This window comes from Kryptolebias marmoratus, linkage group LG19 (genome assembly GCF_001649575.2).
Source record: "Kryptolebias marmoratus isolate JLee-2015 linkage group LG19, ASM164957v2, whole genome shotgun sequence".
Lineage (NCBI taxonomy): Eukaryota > Metazoa > Chordata > Actinopteri > Cyprinodontiformes > Rivulidae > Kryptolebias > Kryptolebias marmoratus.
The window spans coordinates 2,635,970-2,646,256 of record NC_051448.1 but is presented as its reverse complement, the minus strand read 5'-3'; the positions used below and the strand labels follow the sequence as shown (position 1 = coordinate 2,646,256).

The 10,287-nt window shown below is 40.5% G+C and overlaps 1 protein-coding gene and 1 long non-coding RNA gene across 3 annotated transcripts in view; one reads left to right on the top strand and one right to left on the bottom strand.

Moving 5' to 3' along the window:
* The first annotated feature begins 4,384 nt into the window (after positions 1 to 4,384).
* On the top strand, positions 4,385 to 8,734 carry LOC108250274 (hydroxycarboxylic acid receptor 2-like). The gene is made up of 3 exons (XM_017440079.3): positions 4,385 to 4,840; positions 5,678 to 6,083; positions 7,629 to 8,734. The coding sequence occupies exons 1-3, from the start codon at positions 4,704 to 4,706 to the stop codon at positions 8,091 to 8,093; spliced, it is 1,008 nt and encodes a 335-aa protein (XP_017295568.1). The 5' UTR covers positions 4,385 to 4,703; the 3' UTR covers positions 8,094 to 8,734.
* Positions 8,349 to 10,287, bottom strand: part of LOC112449872 — a 4,365-nt gene continuing 2,426 nt past the window's right edge. For both annotated transcript variants that reach the window (XR_003038412.2, XR_005234548.1), the window contains one exon: positions 8,349 to 8,645. This is a non-coding gene — a long non-coding RNA (uncharacterized LOC112449872). The remainder of the gene's footprint in view (positions 8,646 to 10,287) is intronic.

Below are 10,287 nucleotides of genomic sequence, written 5' to 3'. Positions count from 1 at the left end.
ATGTATTTCAATGAGAAAAAAAATTGCTGAAAAACCTTAATATTTTAAAAACCTTAAAAGATATCAATACCAAAAGTCATAGCACCCTTCTCCTGAACGAGCTGAACGTTTTGATACCTGAATGGCTGAAATCGCTTAAAAATTGCGGCCTGCAATAGATGCCGAAAAACGTACGGAATAGTTAAAGAATAATAAAGAGAAACAGGAAAACAATGGTGTGAATGCCCTACTCTGAGAACAACCGAGTGGAAACGTCTCATTCTGGGATCTGGAACATCATGTTCTGAGATTTTCTGATTGAGGAGATACAGAAATCAGAGCTCAGGTTGACTTTCTCTTTTGCTCGACTTCATATTAAATCTGACGGCGCTGAGACCGGTCGGGCAGCGCGCATTCCTGTTAGTTCAGCTCATAAAAAAAACACCAGCAGACTTCAAAAATACAACCTTCATCAGAGCAATGCCTGTTTAAAATAACAGGAAAAAAAGATAATAACTATGGGGTCTATTATGTTGAAAATATCTGCAATACCAACAAGAAACTGCTGCTGTGACACATTCAACCATTATAAATGTTCCTTCCTGAACAAAACATGCAATGCTTCCACAAAACATACTGAAACTACAATTCTTAACCAGTAAAGCCGTGTGACTTTTAGATCAATATTACAATACTGAGAATTAACAATATGACAAAAATACTCTTTTAGGGAGCCTCATGTATAATTGATGGCATGCAGAACGTAACAGTCACTGATTTGATCTGATGCTTGTACTGACTTGAATAACTTTTAATATCACTGATTCGACTCTTAGTTTGAGTTTTTAAGAAGGCAGAAGAAAAGCCTGGGACTGACTGATAAATGTGATAATTATCAAAACAAACCAAGGGAATGAAACTGGAAATATTTACAGCCCACGACTCGTTGGCTTTCCGTCTGCTGACTAAAAGTTGAATCCAGTTCATAAACGTCTCTGCTTTCCTGAACACCGTTTGTAGATCTCTTTCGGACCGTTATCTCTGATGACAAACAGGAACATTTAAGCTTGTTAATGTGTTATTCTTCAGCTGGTTGATGCACTCAGGACTGAGTGTATTACCCAGTAAAGGAAGTGGTTCTTGTGTAGCTTCCTGTCCCCTATACAGACTCTTTTTTTGGTTACTTATCGACAATATACATCTGTTTTACTACTTCTCTTTTCTGCTATGAAAAATTCACCTTTACCATGCAACTTAAAAAACAATCTTTCATTCTCTGTTAATTGTAGAGTATCATCATGTCTGTCTACATGAGATACATGCACTGAAAACAGGAGAAACTGGATTGACTGGAACCATCCAAGAAACTTTTCAGTAACAGTTTCTGGAAAGCCATGCTGCGAAGAGCAGGGCTACAAGACGCCACATGTCTGGCTGGGTTTAAACACGCAGGTAGTTGCAGAAGTAATGTGGCATCGCTTTTTGTGCAACATTACCACACGTCTACAACATAGCGTGACAGAGAAGTAAAATGAGGCCCAGCAAAGCTGGTAAGCATGAAAGTGGAGTTTAAGTTTTGAATGATTAGCTTGGTACGTTCAAGTGCCGCTGTTTGCCAATGACAGCAGCAGGAGGGAGGAAGGAGACGCCTGGGGTTACTTTAATGTTTGACTTGAATAGAACAATTGGTTTAAAATGTGATTTACTCCAACAAGAATCTCTTCTGCAATAAGTCAACCATGATGTGGTTTGAGTTTTGTATTTTGAAAGCAGGACTAAGTGTTGTGTCAATGTTTATCTCCAGTATCAACTCAGCACTTTATATGAATCATCGTGCTGAACGGAAAAATCTTCATGCAATTCTACAAGAAAGTAAATACTCTGACAAAAGGCTGAAAGGCCTTTCATGTTCAATCTACAGCACATAAAACAGTTAAAACCTTTCTGTGCTCGTCAAGTGTTGCCGGTCTGGAAGGTTTTAACAATCATGTTTGAAAAGTAATGTTGACTAATGTCGACTTCCGCCTCCGTGTAATCATTGTCTATCAGGCGATAAAGACTTCCTCTGTTTTTAGTGAGCGGATTACAAATTTCATCATTTCCCAGCAAGAAGCTGATAAAAGTGTGAAATTATCTTTTGACTCTGTAAAGTGCACACAAATACGGCAGCCGCATCACTGAAGAGATCTTTGTGTTTTCAGTTTTATTACAAATCTACAAATCTGGACCGTTTTCTCATGAAAGACGTTTATGATGAGAAAATGAAAAGAGATTTGCTTTTAGTTTAGCTGTGAAATTTACAAAAGTTTTCAGATGGTGTGAGACTGATGAGCTCTCCTGGTAATTTAAATTATCACTGCAGACTTTATTAAGATCACAATCAAAACGTCAGCAGGAGACCTCTGCAGATATTTCAGGTCAATAAAAACAAATAAAACCAGACTTTAAAGCTACAATTGCACTAAATACTAAAAAAATGATAAAGGGGGTATTTGTATTTCAGTGAACTTTCTTACAGTAGGCACAATGTTTATTTTCTTTTTCTGTTTTCTCTGTTCTCCTTCTTCTTTTTAGATAAATGTATTGATTTCAGATCAGGGCAGCCTTTGGTGAGGTTCTTTTTGGGGGGTGGCGGGGCTCCACTGGAAGAAGTTTACAACCATGATGACTTTTCCCAGAGACGGCCATGTAAGGCAATAAATAACCAAGAGTGGAGACCAGGAGCGTGGTCAAAAGTCCACCTCCCCACCTCCCCACCTCCCACTAAAGTCAGCCTCATAAATGCCACCTGGAAATTTACAAACCACATTTTTGGGGAAGTTTTCACAGCCAGGACCATAATATTAATCAACAAGAAGAATATTAATAATAAATCGCAGGAGATTCTCCAGAAAGTTCAAGATCTCCAGACATGAACAGAAAACATTCACATGGGTCTGCAGGGACATCCACCCTCCAATAGTTCTCCATCACGTCCTTCCTCCTGTGAGATCTGAGTTTTCAGAGTCATTTCAAAAAATGAATCTCCAGCTGGGTTGCAAATTAGCATCAGATAAAATCTTCAATCTATGGAAATTCTTTGGAGGTCATGTGAGAAACAGCCTGATGAAAATAGACAGAACAGCCGGCTGTTGGCACAAGACTTTTGTCATGCTGTTGTTAAACACAAACCTCTGTCTTTCCTAATTTATCTTAGGTAAGACGGTCCAAGTTCCTCTCCACCATGATATTTATATAATCCAGACTTTGTGGCAAAAACGTTATTAAAATACATCCATTCAGTTTGTGTATCTCATCCACTCTTATGGTCAGAAGGTTCCCTCTGTAAGGATGCCAGAAGATAAATCTGCTGAAGTAAAGATGGAGTCTGGAGCTGGGAAAGGATTGATGTTAGCTCTGCTCTTTGCTGCCATCTAAACTGTAACATGAGAAGAAAGGCTCCATTCAACCTTTGGTCCACTAAATACTTTAATGGTTTACTTGCATTTCCTGTTGCAAAGGAGTATAAAAAAAATCAACAATTAAAAATCCATTATGGTTACTACTGCAAAGGTACTTAAAAGAAGGTCGGAGCAAAGTGCTGAATATCTAGAGTTAAAAAACAACAACAAAATTACTATCAAGGCAGGAAAACCAAAAACCAAAGTATGAAAACACTAAAAACGCCTTGTCTGCAAAACTCTGTTTAGCGTTCGTTACAAAACACACACCCACGCACACACAGTACTTTTGTGTCCAGTTTTTACATTATATTAGATGTACTGAACAAAGTGATGCGTATGCATGCACCGATGTTTGCAGATAAACACGTCCGACTTTACAAAACTTCTGCGACAAACCAACTCAAAACTAAAAACCAAAATCAGTTATCTGCTTTTTTCGTACCACGAGGCTCTGAAAATGTTCTGAGAGAATCTCTGAAGAATACGCTGCACACTCTGTAAATAAATCATCCAAGGTAGAAAACTGTTGAATGTTTTAAAATGTGCTTTTAACTTTCAGAGAAAAGTAAAACGAGTTTCTTCTGATCAGTGTGGTGACGTTAATTATGACCACATCACTTTTGAGCAAGCATCAGAAAACACGTCTCATTTTCACAGTTATGCTGAGTTATGGTTCATATTTAAATGCATTCAGTAATTTCTAAATCATACTTTCATTTTGTCACTGTGCTGCCTGTGAGTTCAAACTGTTGGGCAAAAAGCCACGGGTTCAGATAAAACGAACTCTACTGATAATTGTGTGGCGTGTGCTGACATGACAACAGTCCCTAAAAGGCCTAGAGAGAAGGCTGAGGAATTCTGAAACTGGTGTGAATCCCAGAAAACATACAGTAGATGTAAACGCGCCTCAGTTAGTTGAGCCCTTTTCTTGAAACCACACCTCCACACGACTATAAATTCTCCCTCTCTGAAGGATCATTCGCAGCCTCACACGAACCGAGCGCGCTCTCTCACACCGGGTTCTCTCTCTCCTACTCAGCGCTGATCTCTTTCTTTGAATCTTTTGTTTATGGCACATATTTGCTCCGTATCTTTTGGCATGGATGGAAAAGGCTTGTCGGAGCCCCGCGATCACCGCAAGGATCTCTGAAAGCGACAGCTGAGTTCGCCGGATAAGAGCGAGAGGAGGAATCTGTTCCTGAGGAGAGAAGCCTGAAGCCCTGAGCAGCCGTCAGCCCAGACGAAACATTCAACTTCAGCTCCACCACTGTCCAGCGAAAAATGAGTACAAACTCATCAATTGATGACTGCCGAACACCAAATAATGCCACATACCAAGTCTTCTCCTGGGTGATGGCTGCAGAGTTCATTCTGGGTCTCCCTCTCAACCTGTCGGTCCTCTACGTCTTCATCTTCAAGTAAGGACAAACAAAAACACGTCTTACTACCAGTCTTTAGTTTAGGACAATACTTGAATTAAAACGTTAGTCAGGAAACAGACCACTAAGATAAAAAAGAACAACTCATCAGGTGGGAATTTCCTGACATTTGGCACCCGAGTCAGATGTTTAAGAATTGAGATCAAGTGATTTTTTTTCTACAACTCTGTAATTTCTGCTTCAAACTCACCAGCTCATAAACAAGAGAGCATTAAACCTCAGTGTTAATGAAAATATACTAAAACATAAAGAGAAACTAGTCTTAAAATAATCACAAATGCATAGAAATGTGCTTCAGTTTGGTTAATTGCAAACATGCAAAAACTGTGAAACCTTCAGAGCCGTGAAAAACAGCTTCACAAACTCAAACTCAAACTAAAAATATGAAGAAATATAGATTTCTACATTTACAGCTGTACCTTCAACATGACAAATGTGAGTTTTCACACTTGAAAAGGTTCCAATGCAAATAAATTAATTACCATCCAGTATTGGGTTACATTTGTGGCCAAACCAGCTTGTGTGCACGCAGAGTTTCAGACTTATTTCACGCCCTCAGAGTCACATTAACATGCTGTGTTTTACACACATTTCCTGAACTGAAACTTGCAGTGCATAAATAAAAAAAAACAAACAACAGAAGCAAAGAACTGACCTAGTTCACATTTAAAATATAAACATCATATATTCTGATCTGTAAATATGAGAGTTAAGAGTGAGTTTTTTTGTTAAACTGAAGCTCAGGGTGGGCTGATATCTGCATGTCTCAAATAAAATCTTCAGGTTGATGTTTTAAACTCTTCTGTTCTTCTATAGATTTAAGTTCTGGAAGAACAACAGCATCTTCCTGTTCAACATCGTTGTTGCTGATTTTTTGCTGGTGGCCTGTCTTCCTGTAAAGATCCACCATTACCAGCACAACCTGAGGCGCAGCGGGAACTACACGGTCTGTAAGATGATGCTCTTCATGCTGTTCCTCAACCGAGGGGCCAGCATCGCCTTCCTCATCACCCTGTCCCTCGATCGCTACTTCAGTGTCGTCCATCTCGGGAAAAAAAACTGTGTCAAGATGTTTAAGAAGTCTCCGCAGATCTCCCTGGTCATATGGCTCCTCTTGCTGCCCCTCACCATCCCCACAATGGTCAACACCTTCGAGTGCTGCAACAGCCACGGCCGGAAAGTGGAGACGTATCTACACAATGTGACGGACACCGTCAGAGAGGTATTTATCATGCTGCAAAAAGCTTTTAGTTTCATTCAAATGGGAACAAAAGCTTGACCTTCATCTGGAGAATACCCATTTTTATAAACTCTGATTTTACTGATCAGTGGATCAATCAGACTTCAGTGAATTTAACAGTCCCTCTAAAAACACCCGGAGAAAGCAAATTAAATTAGAGTACATACAAAAGCTTGTTCTCTCTGTAAATGTAACTCTGAGTGTTTAAATTATTGTAACTAAATCTAGTAAATAGTTTATGAAATTGGAACAGAAATCAGACCTATTTTTTCTCTCGCCTGGATCTTTTTAATTTATTTATGTTATTATTTGATGTTGCTGGACACATATCTGCAAAACCAGTAAAACACTAAAAATCTAAAATTCCTGTATAAATGTAATTTAATTAAAGCTCGTCCTAAATGTGCAATGAAATTGTTGAATGTAGCAAAAAGATAAAACGGCCATGAGCCATTCAACAGGCCACAGTTCTCCTGGGCAGGGACAGCACCTCGTGGTAAACCTGAAGGAGCTGCAGAGATCCACAGCTCAGGTGGGACAATCTGTCCACGAGACAACTATTAGTCGTCCTCCACAAATCTGTCCTCTGAGACAGATTGACAATTTGTAGAGACACAGCAGACGTGGAGGAAGGATCTCTGCTCAGATCAGACCTAAGCTGAATCTTCTGACCTCTGGTGCTTAAACTCTGCACATCACCCTGAACACAGCACCTCCACTGTGAGACATGGTGGTGGCAGCTTCATGCTGAGGGGAGGCTTTTCTTCAGCAGGGGCAGGGAAACTGGACGGATGCAACTAAATACAGGACAGAAAACCTGATAGAGGCTCCAGAAGACTTGAGACTGGGGTGGAGGTTCACCTTCCAGCAAGGCAACAACCCGTAACATCCATCTACAATGGAATGGGTCAGAACATGTGTTAGAAAGTCCAGAACTAAATCCAACTGAGAATCTGTGGGAAGACAGTAAAATGCTTTAAAACCTGTGATAATGAGAAAACCTGTAGAAAAGTTAATGGGGGCAGGGGGCACTTACTAGTCTGTAGGTGAGGGTTTCATGTGTTTGCTTGCATTCAAACATTAAAGTCATATTGCAGCTGTTTACATAAACCCACTGACTTCTGATAAAACATTAAGTTATTAATTATTACCTATAAGAGTAAATCTCGTCACGTCTCTGGTGGAGGGAGAACAGAGCTGACTTGTATTTTTCCACCATTTTACAACTTTTTCTGGTGAAGCTCAAACCATAAAGTTATTTTGATTAACTGCTTCTTAATAATTATTTTTTTAAGCCAAAAAGCTGCTAAATCTGTTTGCTTAGTGCTCTAAAATGGGTCTATTTGTCTGTAAGAAACTTTGTACTTTCGTGTTTTTGCCACAATGGTTTCATCCAAGGTTTTAGAAATATTTTGATTCAAAAGATATTGATATGAATAGTTGTAAGAGTCTGTAAAATCAGAGTGGGGCTTGTTAACGGCTTACTTTGCTGCCATCGTACCAATAAAGGCCTTTTTCTGTTTTCAGATCGTCTTCTTCACGCAGATCATCATCCCCTTCTTCATCCTTGTTTACTGCACCATTCACATCGTCAACAGGCTGAAGAAGAAGACGGTCGGGGAGAAGACCAAGCTGAGGAGAGCTGTGTTTGCCGTCATGTCTGTCGTCGTCGTCTTCTCCATCTGCTTCCTGCCGTGCACAGCAGCCCGGGTGGCGCTGCTGACGGTGCGCCTGAAGGACTTGCAGGAAATGGAGCTCACGGTGGTGCAGATCTACGACGGCCTCATGGTTCTGTCTTACTCTGACTGCCTGCTCGACCCGCTGGTCTACTGCTTCTGCCACTCAGGGTTTAAACGCGCTTACGTCACCACCTTCTGTCCCACGTCTCTCCAAAAGAGACTGCTGACGCCGGAGTCCAGCTTGGCGACTGCAACAACTACAACGTTACATTCTGCAGCGAAAATCGTTTCCCTGCCAATGTTAGAAAAATGATTGACCACTGTAAGCATGGCTTTGTTTGTGTGAAAAACCTGTTAATATATGCTCAGTAAGAAGAGATTATTGTGTCATCAGTAAATGTGACGTACTGGGACACGAGCGTGGAAAGTTTTCAGCCAGCAGTGTGGCTGTTCAGGATGCGCCACGTGTTGTAAAGCTTCTTTTTTCTTCTTCTTGCCGCATTCAGACATGATTTATGATGTAAATAAACGTACATAAGAGCCTTTATAGTTTTTTGGAACAGCTGAAACTTTGATTTTATATGTCGGTGCTTCACTAAAGAGAAAGTATTAATTGGTTGAAATTTAGGATATATATATATTTTTTGTGTGTGACAGGAAATGATATTGCTGAGTGCTGAACATTATGTCCATCAGCAGCTTGGACTGTTTTTCTTGTGGTCTAACCTCAGTGCGTTCTGATGAAAGTCCGTTTTCGTGCTTTAAAGTTGCTTCACTTGTCTTGTTGTGTTGACACAGATGTCTCCACCTGAGGCGTCTCAGGCTGGTCGGGTTGTTGCTTCTGGGAATCCGGCTACAACCACCACTAAAAAAAACAACAAAAAAATAACCTAAATGTCAAGTCAATGTGAATAAAAATAAAAAATAAAAAAACTGGAATGCTTCATTAAAACATTTTCTGTTGATGCTGTTTGTGATGTTGTTTATCCTAACTGGATTGTTTACAGGACTGAGGGTCTTTGTGTATCGCTGCTGTAAATACACACAACACACTCGTGATGAAGGCTGGGAGTTTTCTCCCTCGAAGCCTCCGAGCTCTTTCCTCCAAACAGAAACACCTCCAGATCCTCCCAACGATGTCCTCCTCGCTGTGTCCAAATACCGACATGGCTCTCAAGCATCGAGGCTCAAATTTCCACCTATTTTGCAGAAGGGCGCGGCATTTTGTTTTCAGCAAAACATGACTTGAAAGCTCCCGTTTCAGGATAATCTGTTTTAACAATCTGAGCGACAGTAAAGGTTTACTCAGGGCTCGGGATGCTGATGTAAGGAGTAGGAGGAGGACGTCGTGTTGAGGCTTGCAGCTTCTGAACTGGAATATCTCAACAACCATAAACCAGAGAAGCATGAACACATGAGCGCATGAACTCATAAACCCTAAAGAAAATAAAGACTGTGTCTGTAATCTGTGAATGCTGGGTTCAGATACCCTGCCTCCACATGAAAACTGCTTTGATTCAGTAAAACAAGACAATTATTTTAGGTTTATCCACAAACTAATGACTCCTGCAGGTGTTCACTTGCAATAAATAAATAAAAATAATAGACCAAGGATTAAAAAGTTGACATCACATCACTGATTTAGTCTGTTTTTATGTGACTCCAGGACTTAAACTCCAAATCAGTGAAGTAAAAACAACAAAGTTAGGAGGATTAAAGCTTTCACGAGGAGATATAACCTATTAGCTGAGTTTATAAAGATGTTAAATGAGATTTACTGACATTCATCGGTTTCCTGATATCGTCAGGCCCCAAAACAAACCTCAACTAAAGGTGAATGAATGCATGTCGCCCGCCGCCTTTCAGATTCAGATTGTCTTCTGTTGAGGTATGAAGGAGTTGAAGTCGTTTTAAACTATCTCAGGTGAAACATGATCGCCCATCCTTCACCGTCTGTGGCTGGACTTTAAAATGCTCCGATAGCCCAGCAGGTGGGTCTGGTTTCCGTTCTGTCAGACTGGAGGTCAAAGGTCAGCCTCGGTTGGGACTCCATAATAAAGACAAAACCTTCGTCCTGGAAACTTTCAGCAAACAGCGGCGGCCTGTGGAGACTTTGAAGGACTTCAGGTTGGACCTTCATTATCGCCTTCAGGCAGAGGGCAAAGGGGTGTGGGTTTGTTAGCAAAATATCTCATGGTGCAGTGAACACAGTTTAAAGAAACCTGCAGAGATTAATCATTGGTTGTAGATCTACAACAGGAGTCTATGAACTCCTGTGATGATGAGTGAGAACAGCAGAGGGCAGCATTACTGAACAAACAGGCTGACAATGAGAGACAGACAGGCAGATAAACAAACAAACAAACAGACAGGCTGATAAATAAACAAACAGGCTGACAATGAGAGGCAGACAGGCTGATAAACAAACAAACAGACAGACAGACACAGATAAATAAACAAACAGGCTGACAATGAGAGGCAGACAGGCTGATAAACAAACAAACAGA